The 15,364-nt window shown below is 37.2% G+C and overlaps 1 protein-coding gene across 2 annotated transcripts in view; it reads right to left on the bottom strand.

Annotated features, from left to right (window-relative positions):
• Positions 1-2,485: 2,485 nt before the first annotated feature.
• The window catches only part of casq1b (calsequestrin 1b), a 44,313-nt gene continuing 31,434 nt past the window's right edge, over positions 2,486-15,364 (bottom strand). The window contains exons 2-12 of one of the 2 annotated variants that reach the window (XM_041986736.1): positions 11,931-11,963; positions 8,928-9,021; positions 7,669-7,769; positions 7,298-7,409; positions 7,128-7,201; positions 6,905-7,035; positions 6,674-6,719; positions 6,486-6,540; positions 5,172-5,272; positions 4,976-5,050; positions 2,486-3,164 (exon numbers count right to left, since the gene is read on the bottom strand). In XM_041986736.1, coding sequence (XP_041842670.1) covers positions 2,883-3,164; positions 4,976-5,050; positions 5,172-5,272; positions 6,486-6,540; positions 6,674-6,719; positions 6,905-7,035; positions 7,128-7,201; positions 7,298-7,409; positions 7,669-7,769; positions 8,928-9,021; positions 11,931-11,963 — 1,104 coding nt within the window. In that variant the 3' untranslated portion in view covers positions 2,486-2,882. The remainder of the gene's footprint in view (positions 3,165-4,975; positions 5,051-5,171; positions 5,273-6,485; positions 6,541-6,673; positions 6,720-6,904; positions 7,036-7,127; positions 7,202-7,297; positions 7,410-7,668; positions 7,770-8,927; positions 9,022-11,930; positions 11,964-15,364) is intronic. The other variant, XM_041986738.1, reaches the window with a different exon arrangement.

Below are 15,364 nucleotides of genomic sequence, written 5' to 3'. Positions count from 1 at the left end.
ATTTCCATTGATAAAGTAGAAAAACAATACACTGAGTAAAAGTTAAAATAAGATTAAAAACAGGAAAACACCAATGTGCATGTCTGTAGAAGTAAAATATTTTATTTTAAAAACGTGGTCCTGTTTTGTAATAATTCATGCACAAGAGGGTTAAAATTACTCAGTTATATTGAGTATCATTTCATTGCCATAATTGTTGCATTAATTAGTAACATGAGTTCACATTTTTAGTATGAGGTAACCTTGATGGAATAAACCCATTTCTGATCCTTTTATCAGCCCATCATTACTATCTCCATTGATTTGTGTCTTGTGATGCTAGGTTTTTCATGGTGTTCAGATCTGGACATTGGTTTTCTTTGTCCATGAACTGAACTGCTGCTGCAGATACAGTTATTACTTTTAGAAACAAGTAGCATTATCCTCTATTCAAAATTTCAGTTTTGTTTTTCTTGAGTGCTTTTTGCAAGAATTTCAACATATATGTGCCAGAAATTCTCACACGTGTTCTTCTTTTTGTTTTTCTTCCTTTTATTTTATTTTTTCCCTATTTTTCAAGATGAGTTCTTGGTAGCTTTTCCTCCCTGTTCTTGGTTTACAGGGTGACCATTTCTGCTTTTATGATTGGTTGCCTAAAAAGTAGCTACATTAATGACATCTGTGGTTATCACCAAAAGTCTGAGATTCTCAACTAAGGACTCTTTGCTGAGGTGTGTTAAATTTAAGATTTCCTTAAAGTTATTAGATTGTACACTCAAGGCAGTTCACTCGGCCAAACAAAAAGAAAACGACGCTTTGTGGTCACTTTGCTTTGTTTGCTTTCTGAAGTTTACCTGACTTTAGGGTCAGATGAATTCTTTTCACACTGATTGCTAATGTGCAGCAGTAATCACTAATATGGCCTCATTATTGGAGAAGGAAGTGTCTTATAATGTTGGTTGTGTGTTTGTTACTGGGAAACAAGGAATTATGTGTCTGAAGTCATGTCCCACTCTATGCAAATTGCCCTGGATATTGTTGCATCCTTCTGCTGAATGAAGATGAAGTTTTTGTGGTATTAGTGGAAAGACTTGTCCTTATGTAGGTAAGTTTTACAGGAAAACATGTTCCACAACTTTTAACTATTTCCAAAGAACTTATAGAATAGATGTCAGTAACATGCTTTGGGAAAAATATCTCAGAAATATTCTAGATCAACCTCTTTTTCCTTTGTTATCCTACACTTCCGCCGACCCATTTTAGCAAGTGAAATGATCTACTTGCTCCACTCCAGCTCTTTCTTCTGCAAGATTTGCCCCTTGCCACATTGGTAGCATTCACTAATCTTTGAAGCTCATTTATCCTAGTTTTATTCTCAAATACTAACATTTGTTCAGCTGCATTTTTGGCACACGGTCCCTTGTCTAAGCACAATCTTGTCATGTGTACTCGCATAGTAATTCTTCCATCACGGCTTCATAAAAACTATTTATGACCAACTTTTCCCCAAAGTGTCTTAGCTTTTTTTAGTAATGGCGAAGCTCTTAGAACTTAAAATGCCTCTTCTTAATATAGCCATTTGTTTTACTATCTGTTTGCATTAATGCCATTGTTAACTTGCACTAGGATGGAGGTTTCTCATTTAATCACAAGCTAGACTGGGTAGTTATATTTGTGTTTATGGCTCTTTATAGTGTAGCTAATTCCTACAAAATTTTACTGCAATGTTATTAGTGGTGACAATGACACATTTTGAATAATTGCTGTTGCGCTAGTATTTGTTGTATTATCAAATTTTTCAAGCACAAAGACTAAAATCATCTCTTTAAGGGCATGTTTGCTGCAAACAAAATCAGTAATTCTATCTAGAAGTTCTCTAATTCCTCAGTTGAATGAAACTAAATATTTTAACTCTTGCCTCTGTAAATCCAAAAGAAAACCAATTTAATCTGTAAAAGATATAAAATATGACATTATGAATGTTAACAGTAATAAATATTTTAATTCATTACCAACTCATTACATGAGTTATTGGTGCATGTGCTCCTTTTAGAAGTTAATGTACTAGGAAAACCTCTATTTAGGTTTGTTGGCATGTTAAACATCGAGCAAATTTAGATTAAGTAACTCTAAAACAAGCTGGAGGTCAATTTCATGTAAGAAGAGACATAAATGGAGCAGTCTAAAGCCTTGGGCTATAGGTTTATACCTATGCTTCTGTTCTGAGTAGTAGTCAAACTGTATAGAACAGAAAGGAAGGAAAGGCAATACAGGCACCACCTAAATTTGATGACTAAATAAAAATGATTTACAGTGAAGCAGGAGCGAGTACTTCAGGATTACACACACACACACACATCCACATATACACCATCATAACCACAAAACGCATTGATGTAATGGTGTTTCTTCTTCTTTTCAAATATAAGAGCGGGAATAATGTTGTAAATTTTATTACCCAGAACATTACTTTACTGTAATGTTTACTGTATTGAACTTAAGACTGTCCAGTAAGTTTCATTTTATTGCCTTTAAAAATTATTCAAGAAAGTTTTAGAAAATGTCATTGAAACAGCTAAATTAAAACAAGCAGAAAGGGACGAAAATCAATCTGTGACAATCAGCTGACATATTTGCGAATTTTGCTTAGTTTGCCTTTTTGCTTATTCATTGTATCAGAGGTCAGAGATGAGCAAGGACATTACAAAAGACATATACTTTGATCATTTTAAGGGAGAAATCCTCGGATTTACTGAAAATCTCCTTCACTGTTTCCCATGAGGTTGTTTTATCCATCCTACATGAGAAAACTTAGGAACCAAAGAGACATTTCTGTTTGCTGCAGGTGTGAAAGAGTTCTGACTTCTCTCGTTAGTGGTGTCCTATAGAGAAGGATGTATCAATTATTCATCGTCATCATCGTCATCATCGTCATCGTCGTCATCATCATCATCATCGTCATCATTGTCATCATCGTCATCATCATCATCGTCGTCATCATCGTCGTCATCATCATCATTGTCGTCGTCATCATCATCGTCATCATCGTCATCGTTATCATCATCATCCTTGTCGTCATCATCTGGGTCGATCTTTCCAGACAGAACATCCTCAATCCACTGCTCCAGCTCGTCAGCTGTGGGCATGTCGTCCTGGTCGTCCATCTCCATCCACACGCTGTCAGCCTAACAAAATAAACGCCCAGAATATAGAAAAAACATGACAAAAACATCTGCACACATCAACATAAAGCTGATGATGAGGAAAAATGTAATTGAATCTAAATTCAGATGATCTGAAATAACACAATTAGTTGCTTTTCTTGTCCATATTTATGAAGGCTGAAAAAAAAAACGTAAATATGTTTAAATTAACATCCCATTTTCAAAAACATTTATTCAGATCATTTTGTCAAATACCCAGCTGCACTAATGCATCTTATTTCAATGGTGCTTGAGATGGTGCTTGAGATGCTTTTAGTTTGATTGTAGCTTATCTGTGGCCAAATGAACAAAGTGTACAGTGCATTCCCAGCTGATGGTGTACAACTTGAAAACAAGCTGGGAGGAGGTTCAGAGAATATATTTGCACATGTCTGCATAAGACAACTTCAAGGGTCTAAATCAGAAAGCTAACCATCAAACCAATGGCCACTATGAATAAGTTCACTTGTTTATAAAAGTTTACAAAAATTACAACCATCAATGACGTGTCTCACCCATCATGGTAGAGTTTTATAGACAGGAGGTCTTTTATACTACAATACATTGCAGATGTTGCTTTGCTGCTTTGCCAAAAGCCACTTGAATGGATCTCAGGCAATCTGAACTGATGAAACAAGGCCGGACCTATGTATGTGTCAAACAATTTTGTGTGTGCCAAGGAAATCAGGCACTGGGCATCAACTCATTATTTCTATCTCTGCAGTCAAACACAGTGATGGCAGCATTATTCTGTTGGGATATTGTACTACATCGTAGGGCTGTGACACCAGCCCGTGTAAAGGGAAAGGTGGATGAAGGAAAATATTGAAAATCATGAATCAAAAACCTTTCTCATTTTCAAATGTTTGGAGTGAAGCTGTGCAAATACAGGAGTTTCACATTTTAGGCTTCAAGATTGCAGGAAGACAGTATATTTTTTTGGCAATTGTTTTATTCAAATGATGGAGTGTTACGGCTACATATAGAAACATATTCAATGATAAAGCCATAATATTATTAGAAAAAAAATCGTAACTTCACTTAAACATTTTTTATGCGGAAAAAAGTTGTAATATTTAAAAGGAGCAATTTCCTCCTAGTCCACCTGCTTTTTTCTGTTGACAAGATTACTTTTGTTCCAATTATTTTCAAAGTCTTGATATTAATGATAATGTGGCGCTGATGTACCAAAACATTAAGTTTCTATAGGTTTGTGAAACCTATGTTAAAGTACAACTTCACAAAATGCTTCACAACCTCATTTTAATGTTTCTCTTCTAAAACAACTAGTGAAAATATTACAACTTAAATCTTTTTAACTTTTTATCTCATAAAATTACAACTTCATTCTTGTAAAATTATGACTTTATTCTCGAAGTCTGTGAAAGTTTTCCTAATGTGGCCCTAATACTCCATCACAATGCTAGGTGGAGTGGCATCATGTCATTGCAACCAAACTTCATAGTCTGTACATTAATTCTAACCCTTAAGTATTTATTAGTCCTGAATGTCATGAAAGAGCAAAGTAGATCTTCCAATCCAATCCTGCAGCCTAGTAAAGCATGTTGTATTTTTTTAAGCTGTCGATGTTATGTCACAAATGTGATTATGTTGAAACGTTGAAAAAATGTTGAAAAAATCTAATGGAATCAATGTTAATAGGATTGATTACACATAAATGCATGTGACTAACTTAAAAGGATCTAAAAACACACATAACCTAGTTGCAAACACCTGAAACTGCTCTTTGTTTACTCTTTTTGCATGTGGACGTGATGGAAAAGTTTGCTTACATCCTCGACATCAACTACACCAATCTGTGGGGAGGAGAGGTCAATACCGAACGTTTTTTCCCAGTATGGAACCAGCTGAAAGTGAGATACAGACAGGAAAAAGAGGACGGTGAGGCCATCATGTGCAGTTTAAGAATGATGAGTGGAAAAGCACCAAAGAAGAAACAGCAGATGAAAAAGCAGGAAATGTTCAAACCAGGGGGAAATTGTCAGGGTCGATCCAGATGATGCTGAGGTTGGGGTTATCGGTGTTCTCTCGAGCCACTTCCTTCAGGATTTCCAGGAATTCAAAACCATCTAGGGAATTGTTAACAGGTCAGATGAAATTGTGTTATTGGTACCATGAATTATATTATAACCATATAATAAATGAAGGCAAAAACTTTGTGCTTGCACTGGTTCAAAACCAGGCAGGATAAGTTCTAAACTACACTTTACACCTCACTATTTATTAAATGCACTTAGCTGAGACACTTATACCCCTCTCATTTACATCATAAGGTTGGCCTAAGCGTGGTGTGGATGTAAGGGCTTGCTGGGAGTTTCAGTACAGTGGAGGATGACCTGGCTTTGTGCCCTGTGGAGGTCCTCCATTAGGTTTACCCCGAGTTAACGTGGGTTGGGGCCTGCTTGCATGGGGCCTAGGAAGGGATGCAGGGCCGCAGCAATTGTTTTTGTTTGAGTCTTTATTATAATTTGTTCCCTGATCGTATGTTAGCTATGTTAGCTATTTCTGAAAGTTAGCATTTATATAGATCCTCCCTCTCTCAAGACATAGAACAAAGATTACAGACTTTAAAGGTCCCATATTATACAATTTTTTTTACAATTTCAAATGGGTGTCAGAGGTCAAATAACATTGTTTTCAAACTGTATCAGCCAAAACAATCAGCCTTGGTCCTTAATTTCAGCCATTCCAAAAGTAGCTCTAGTGGCTCTACTGAGAACGGGCTGTGCTGTTTGTGTGTCTGAATCTTTAAATGTTCATGAGTGGTACCTGTCCACTTTACGCCCCCGCTCTGGCAGATTTTTCTGGCACTTGCTGGCGCTTGCTTTATGATATCTGAAGGCAGGCTCAGCTAGCCGGGGGGCGGGTCACTACCGGGGGGAGTAGTTTTTCCATTCATGAGGTCACAAAGGGAAAGATCTCAGACTCACCCTTTTAAACAAACATTCATTAAAAAGTGGAGCAAGCAGGTGAGAGAGGAGACAGAATTTTCTCATTTTTGGGCCTCATACAATGACACGTACGACTGTTAGAAAACCTTTAGAAAGTGGATTTTGCATAAAACGGGACCTTTAACAAACATACGTTTTTATTTCTCTCTCTCCATTTCTTGCTTTCCCTACTTTTAATTCATGGAATATATCTTTCTTTTCACTCCTTTGGTGTTGTTAGTAGGATTTTTGTCTTATCTTTGTTTTGGATTTTGCTGTTGATGGTTGTTTGTTATTGTTGATTATTGTAAAAAAAAAAAATTAATAAAAAAAAAAATAAAATTAAATTTACCCGGGTCATCCTCTTCAGCAAAGGCAACAATGTGCTCTCCATCAATGTCATCCTCCTGTGTAAACAAAACAAGGGAATAGAAAGGATGTTTTTCTTGTTTCCACTCTAAATAAGAGAGGTTGAGATATGAATACAGTACTATTAAATGAATCACAATTTATTAATGAGAGAAATTTTAGCTCTCTTACCCAGATCTCATACATGCTGTGAGGCTGAAGCTTCCTTAAAGTGGGTCTGAAACATTAAAGAAAATAATTATTCTATCAACTTTAAGACATATAGAAACAAACTTGCCTGTTTGGTCCTTTTTTAGTTCATTTTTTATTTATTTTTTTTTGCTTATATATTATTGACATTATGTCTAAGTTTGTATATCACACACATGCTTGGTGGATTATGACAATTCCACAGATTCTTACCTGTCGTGCTCTTCAATGAAGTCAACAAGTTCAGACTCGATGTAGGGCTTTCCAGGAATGGTGACAGGTTCCTCCATGAATGGTTCATAGAAATCCACTTCATTCACCTTCAGTTTCAGCTTCTTGGCAATCTGAAAAACAGAAATGAAAGCAAACACACAGTGAATACACACATTATTACTTTCAATCTTCACATTTACATATCCTTTTTATATCCTATAACCTTGGCGTCAAATGTGGCAAAGAATTTGACAAAAGGATGAAACTCCTCAGCAGCATCATCATACTCGATGAAATCTAGATTGAGAAAATACATAGGAACAAAACTTTTAGGCCCATTCAGAAGTTCTGAGTAACATAGAAAGGGTTGTGTTTGCAGCTCAGTCAACCTACGAGAGTTTTTCTCGCTCTTAAAGTAGCCAACCAGCTTGATGACATCATCCATGTTGTAGAAACCCTTCAGCTCACGCTCGTTGTCGATGATCTCCACAGGGTCTTCAATCACCTAAAAGGAGGAAGGAGACAAATACAGGAAAGTGTTACAGTTACAAAGATCTCACAACTATTCATTTTAGTTATTCACATCATTCTTCATGTATACATAATTACAACTGACAAACATCCCATGTAAGGGTAGGGATGTGCAGTCTACAAAACCAAAAGACAAAAAGCTACTAGACTGACATAACCAACATTTCTCTAACTTTTGTAGAATTATGATTGAACCACAGTACTTTGCACCTTCTCTGTCAGACATTACTTACATCATAGAGAAACTCAACAATTGTATCTGCAGCCAGCTCTCCATCATACTCAATTATCTCATTATCTGCAAAGATGTAGATGCTGTCCACTTCATCCAGACCTGAGGAAAGAAAGTATTTGAATATATGGTATTTTCTGTCTTCTATCATTCACAAATCCTACAACAAGTTATTAATTTATGTATGTATGTATGTATGTATGTATGTATGTATGTATGTATGTATGTATGTATGTATGGTTGTATGGTTGTATGGTTGTATGGTTGTATCGATGGATCGATGTCTTTATTTTTGCTTTACAACTGCATGGTAGATGAACACAATGTGGCATCCTGGTCATTATTTAGAAAAGTCACCAAAGGGAGTCTTCAGAGATTTAAGAAGTTTAATTGTAAATTAGAAAGTTGTTTTCAACCTCGCCACATATTTTCTGGAGGAATCATCTTTGCACAAAATAAGCAAAAAATTTAAATAGGCAAAACCTCATCAAAACTAAATAGAAAAAGATAAATAAAACACAACAAAAGCAGCAGAGTCTGCAACAGTTCTTGCTACCATTTAGACTTATTTCTTTAGGTTGATGTTGTGAGTAAATCTGGTGAGAAAATGTCAAGACAGTTTTTGGCCAAAAAGCTCAATATCATTTCTAGTCTACAGTTATAAAAATATCTAACAACAGAATATTAATAGAAGTACTTTATTCATCCCAAGCTGGGAAATTTAAAACCGCCTGCGATGCACTGGGACCTGTTTATGGTGTACCATGTCTCTCATCTATTAATTGCTGGGATAGACTCCAGCTTCCGTGGACCCTGATCACAAGGGGATCATGGATGTATGTTGTGGGATCCTGCATCCCTGCATCAGCCGGTTTGAATGGCTATTGTTAGAAAGCTGTCATATCTTTGGTGACCACTTGAGGGCAGGGTTAGTACAGCTATTGTCACACCAACCTTATCTTGGCAGATATTTATAATCCTGTAGAAATACATTCAACTTTATCATTAACTAAATTATTTTTTTTATTAAATGACTACATTCTCATACCACAGTGGATTATGCTGAATAAAACAAGGTTAAATAAAATGAATGACTCATCCATACATGAGTTCAGTTTGTCAGCAACTATAGGAATGACTGAAATGAACATTTTGGTTAAGACAAGAGAAAAAAAAAGAACTTGACAAAAGTCATGGTATGGAGCTACTGTGTTAAAATATTTTTTTTATTTATTTGTTAGCAATGTCTACCAAGCTTACCTAGCTTCTTGGCAACAGCAATGCTTTTCTTTTCATCCACCAGGCCAAATCCAATGTCCTCATCATCAAGTTCGTCCAGAACTTGGGCTGCAAGCTAGACAGGGACACAAAGAGGTGGGAGAGGTGGAGCAAAAGGCAGATCAAATAAAAGTTGGTTGTAAATTCCAGGAGAACTGATATTTATGATGATGAACATTTCAAAATCCTAGAAAACCAATAAAACATACTTTCACTTTCATTTACTTGTGTAAACCCTTGGCATTTCATCTCAATTTCAGGACCTTAGAGGCACCAGCTCTGAATTGCTGCCTTGCACTTTCTAAATCTGAGTGAAACCAAAGCCAACAATTGACAGGCCTCATAGCGGACATGGGAGGAGCATGAACAGCAGGGCTTCCAGATGAACAAGAGGGGTAGAACTTGAACCAGCTATGTTGAAGGGAAGAGACACTGCAACAGGTGTGGTTGAAAAGGAGTTCACACTCTGCAAAAATAAATATGCAGCACACATGCACGTACATACTAATACACATTTACTGTAAGCATACAGACTTAAAGCAAACCCCTTCTCTTCACACAGAGCAATTACCTATTGCACAGTTGCATAAATCTTTCCATTTGTTCTCACTTCTTATAACCTTTTTCACATAATCCAGTATCAAATCTGTATGGTATAAAATCTGGCTATCCCTTGAAATGTGAGGTTATACTTGAAGTGAGCCCTGAAGCGTTGTAGCAGGTAGCAAAGCTGCAAATGTATTCATACTATAAGCAACCAAATGTCTCAGAGCACCAGCACAAATAGCCAGACACAATTTATAGTGTTTTAGTGTGTTATATGTTGGTCTTTGCAGACAGTGCTTAATGCCATTCATTCCTTTGATCTCTGGATTAGATTTGGTTAGATTATGGGAATGAATTCTCTTGAGTTGAAAGGCTAAATTCTCCCAAATCATAAAAAAAACATGTCTTGTCTGTCTACTCTTTCAGTTTTAGTTCTACCTCCTGAGGTCACCTAAAAGGACTTCAGGAAGTCACTTTTACTATTTAAGAAATCATGAAATGCAATAAAGTCCTTGGTACATAAACAATGCTTTAGTATGTATTAAACAAATAAGAGTCACAGGAACGCATTTAAGTGGCACTATAAATAAATACAAATAGTATAAATAGTGGAACTATTGGTCAGTTTCAACCCGCTGGATGTAGGATTGTTTATATATATATATATATATATATATATATATATATATATATATATATATATATATAATAGCATATAATAAAGCAGCAGTTCATTTTATTGATTCCAATCTCCAAAACTTCTGTATTAAGATGTGGATTTATGTGATTTTTTTTAAAATATGTTGTCTTTTTTTTATTTATTTATTTATTTTTTTGTCCTTTTGTTTGTTTTATTAGGTTCCATTTTCTATAATTACCACATGCAGTTTGCACAATTAGAATGCATCTATGGGCTCATTTATGTGCAGAATTAAATGTAAATATGTTAGGAAGCACTAGCTCCCTCATAAGCTTCATGTTAACGTTTGTGTAGTGAGGTGGAAATGAACATAAATGATGTCATGATTCATCTAACAGAGTTCAGATTTCCCAGCCGTCCCTGAAGGCATTCTTCCTCCAGCACAAGCTCTGATTGTGCAGGTGGAGCGCATCAGCAATGTGCTTTAAATACCAATGTGTGACAACTCTTCACTGCCAGATAGTCTTGGTTCTTCCCTGCACGTATCCAGCCTTTGTTTCCTGCTTGTCTGCCTGCCTGCCGTTGACCTTGTATTTCTGGACCTGGATATTCGCCTCTGCCCGCTCCCTGACTGGTAACTCTGCCTTGTTTATTGATTGGATCTCCTGGATTACTGACCTCTGGATTGCTCTCAGGATTTGGATTCTGGATCACGGACTTGGCTTTTCTGCTCTCACGGACAAACACAGAACACCGCTGCCTTCCTCCATTACTACCTCTTCTCTATTCAGCAGTTGTCATCCCCACTCCAGCGGGATCCCGCCAAGTTCCTCTGGTCCTGTACCCGGTTCTCACTCAACACCTTACGCTGGATGCACAACATCTGGTACGTGGAATCATATTATCCTGCATCATAACCACAGACTTCCTGGCTGCTAACACCTGTTCTCGTACCCCCACAGAGGAGCTGACCAAGAGTGACCTGATTTCACATCTCATCTTATTCACATTGTTCAATGAAACTCCGTTACCTATCCCTGGGTTTCTGATATTTATTGAGTCCAATCTGCAGGCCCGTGACAAATGAGCCCGAAGTATGTCTATTTTTGTGTAAAAGGTAAAAAAACAGTGCTTCAAATGTTTTGACTGCTGCCAAACCAAGCTAAGAGAACTGTTTTTGTAAAATAAAAAGAGGAAAGAACTGTGAAATGTAGAAAAGCTGCTGCCTGAAGAATGTTTGGGAGCAGAATAAACTCTATTATATGGCAGTTTAAGTTCATCATAATGTTCAGAGATTAAAATATAAGCTACTTCTAATAGTTGTGTTAGCAGCACATACAAATTTTCCCATTGATGCTTCACCAGTGGAAATCTCCACCAAACTCACTGACAATTTTTTTTAAATGATTTGGGTGAATTTATACTCACAGCGATGGTTGCATGTTTGAGTGGATGATGGATGGATGGATGGATGGATGGATGGATGGATGAACATGTTAGAAATTAACAGATTAAACGGTGTCTTTTCAAACAACACACACTTACTTTTCTTTTCACAAATGGAACATAATGTGGCACAGCCCAAGCTGCTGCTGTTACTGGACTTTGAAAGCAGTTCAGTCTTCATTGGTCTGCCATGTGGGTTTCTTACTTCATGTAATTTCATTTCTTTTAAAACTAAACTGCAGTCAAGGAGTGAAAGAAGTGAAACAATTAGTAGATACTGCAGCAGCAGTAGAATCTGTATTTCACAGCCCAGCTCTGAAAGACTTTGACACAAGCAGCATACCTCAACATACCTGAAAGATATTTGCTGCTACACTTGTGACCAACTGCAAGAAGAGAACTGCTTTAGAGAAAAACACAAAAGTCATAGCCTCCTGGTTTGACAGGAGACAAAACAGACTGACACTTAAAAGAGATTAATTATGACCCCGGTCACTGTGGGGATAACACTACCTGAGAACCTCATGTACAGATGAATCATATCTGCATTTGAATTTCCACAAAATTTATATTCAAACAATAAAAAACATAATTGGAAATTTTTTTATGACAATGCATCTAAATAATATGGAGATGCTGATACCAGTAAGGTATATTTATGTCATTATAATCAAGATATTATAAACATTATGGGATTAATAATAAATTTAGCAGTTTGTTGTTTGGTTGATTATTTCTTTGTTGTAACAATGTTTCTCGCGTTTCTCTGTTTTGTTTTAAACTTCAATCATCCAATCTATTAAAAGACAACAAACAAGAGTCAATAACAGAATCAGCTGTCTGGTACTGGCAGAGAAGAGTTAGTAAGTTTTTCATGACCCCAACCCACATACTCAACTCAGCTGCTCATCATGGATAATCCCATCCCATCAATGGAATAAACAGCTTTTTCCGATGGTTTAAGATTTAATTCCAATACGCATCATTACAATCAAGAAATCAACCAAAACAGATTTCTTTACTTTTTGTGCTAAGTTTAGTTTATGTTACACTTTCATTCCATTTAAATACAGAGTTGAGTCTGTAAATATGAACTAAACAATCCCGTGGCCCTAAGCTGTAAAATATATATATATTCCCATCACATAATATGCCTTCATGCACAAAAATGTGTAACAAAAAAAGTTTAAAAAAATGAAGCAAACACAGCTAAACAGAAATAAACCCCCCCCCACACACACACACATATATATATATATATATATATATATATATATATATATATATATATTAGCGCTGGGCACATTAATTGAATAATTAATTAATCGAGTGTTAACGTAACGCTTAATTAACGCCGTTCATTTTTTAATGCCGTTTTTTTGTTGTTTTTTTTTTTTTCTTGCTGACCGCTGGCTTTGATGACAGAAATATGGCATCCATGTCTCCCTTCCCTTAGGCAAGACAGCAAAGGTAAGACATGCTTTCTGACTTTTACAAATGTGCAGCATAAATCGGGTCTTCTTCTGCCTCTGGTTCGGTGAATCTTGGTCATATTAAGATGAAACTTCCAGCTGTGGAATCTGTGAGATGTGAGCTTTCAGTAGATGAGTCGTTTGTTCGTGTTCATGGGGAAACATCATCTGTGTTTACATGTGTGTTCAAACCTTGTGTACCTGGTCTTTTAATTATTGTTGTCTTAATTGTGTTTGTTGGTGATAGAAATGGTTTTACTGAGCTGGTAGCTGAGATTCTGGACTTTCTGTGGATACCACACATGTTTATAGTTACATCTACAGACCTGACGCTACACCCGGAAACGAGATGTTAACCCTTAACTCCCGGTAGCGGAGGCTGCAGGTGCAGAGGTGAAGCTAAACAATCAAGCTAAGAATGAAAGTTTAGAGAAATTATATCCAGAAATGTGGATAATGAAGCAGTGAAGGTGCATGGATGGAAGTTATTGTGCATATTGTGAATATTTCTCTCTCCTCACCATCTAGAAGCTGTGAGATTCTCATCCTGCTTTCTGTCTGTTCACCTGATGCTGATATTCATCACATATTGTTCCTTCTGTGTTTAGAAGGAAGCAGCTTCACAGCTTTAAATTCATCCTGCTGACTTTTTACCTTTTAGTTAGTAAATCCTGAACATTTCATCCTTCTTTCTCATAAATATGTGGTTTTATATATGAAGAAATATTTTAACTGTTGCTATTTAAAGAGAAAACTGCTGCTAAACCTGTTTATGTGTTTAGTGCAGGGGTCTACAGCCTTTCCAATCCAAAGAGACATTTTTCCCTCAGCCAGCTAAATAAAACTCCTTTAGAGACACAAATGTTACTGGATTTTTCAAAAAGGAAACTTAATATATATTTTCTTAATGAAGAGCCACCATAGAATATTTGTTATTTTTGAAGAACCACATATCCTCCACAACAATCATATCTTTACTTTTCGTTCACTCTCTTCGAGTCCCCAGACTCCCCGTTACTCTGTCCCATCTGTTCCCCTGCTATCACCTGACCCATCCAGAAGTCTCAGTGTGCAGAGCCAAGTGAGAGGTCAGCGGTGTAATTGCTTGGTCCATCTCCCAGTGCCCAGTCACTCTCACCCAGTCACCGTCAGCTTGTCAGGTGACCAAGTTGAGAGCAGAGTATCGTGGTGAGTTGTCAAAAACGTGCTCTGGCTTGCTGTTGCAGTTGGCTGTGGTACCAAAATCATGAGCTGTGAGAGACAGTGTGCTCATAATGATGTGTAGTGCTGTAGAAAGTGGTGATATAGTCAGTGATTACTGTTAAATGTCTGCGAGTTTGCTGAAATATTAGTCGCTTTGAACCAGACTCGTGTCATTCCTATTTTGCTGAAATAAACATGTTCTAAATAATAATCACCCTCAATACTACCAGTTTCTGAATTATTAACTTTGATGCTGTGACCTACCAAGAATCATTGAAAATATAAGAATCATTGAAAATATTTTGGGTATATCTGACAAGATTGGTAAAAATAACATACTTAAAGGTCCCATATTATGCAAAATTCACTTTTTAATGGTTTTGGAACAGTCATACTGGTCCCCCCGCATGTGTAGGAGACCCGTAAGTGTGAAACTCTTTCAGGCGCTCTCTCTCCCCCCTGCTCCACCTCTAGGGAAGTAAGCGCTGAAATGAGCTTGTTTGAAAGCGTGTACATTATGACGTCATAAGGGACAATAACCACTCCCCACAGAGCGATGGACCCGTCTACCGGCTCTCAAAGCCCGCCCTCTAAAAATCACCTAGCGCCCAGTGTTTTTCCCTCTTCGGCAACCCTCGTTAGCGGACATGGCTAAGCGACAGAAGCACTGTTCTGTTTGTGGCTGCATAAATGAACACGAAAACGTTTTTTTACTTCCATCCACTGAACCCACGAGGACTGAGTGGATTAATTTTATTTTTGGAGGAAATGTACCCGGAAAACTTCCAAAGGTTTTGCATGTCTGTGGCCAGCATTTCAAAGAGGACTGTTTCCACAACATGGGGGCATGGAAAGCAGGCTTCGCCAACCGTTTGAAGCTGAAGCCAGGTTCAATACCAACTGTCCGTGACACAGCTGGAGAGGTAAGAGCTGGCAGTTATTTTATCGTTTCGGCCTTATTAGTCTGATAGCTTGAAAATATATTAACCTGTCAATCACCTCATGACGGGCGATGCGATGGGCGGAGCCAACAGCTGAGCTGCTCCACCAGGGTTCCGCCCACCATAAACGGCACATTTCTGAAGCTGCTAAAAAGAGGGAGGTGAAGAGAA

The sequence above is a fragment of the Melanotaenia boesemani genome, chromosome 5, assembly GCF_017639745.1.
Source record: "Melanotaenia boesemani isolate fMelBoe1 chromosome 5, fMelBoe1.pri, whole genome shotgun sequence".
Classification (NCBI taxonomy): domain Eukaryota; kingdom Metazoa; phylum Chordata; class Actinopteri; order Atheriniformes; family Melanotaeniidae; genus Melanotaenia; species Melanotaenia boesemani.
The sequence above is the reverse complement of the archived record's forward strand: the minus strand, read 5'-3'. Positions and strand labels throughout refer to the sequence as shown.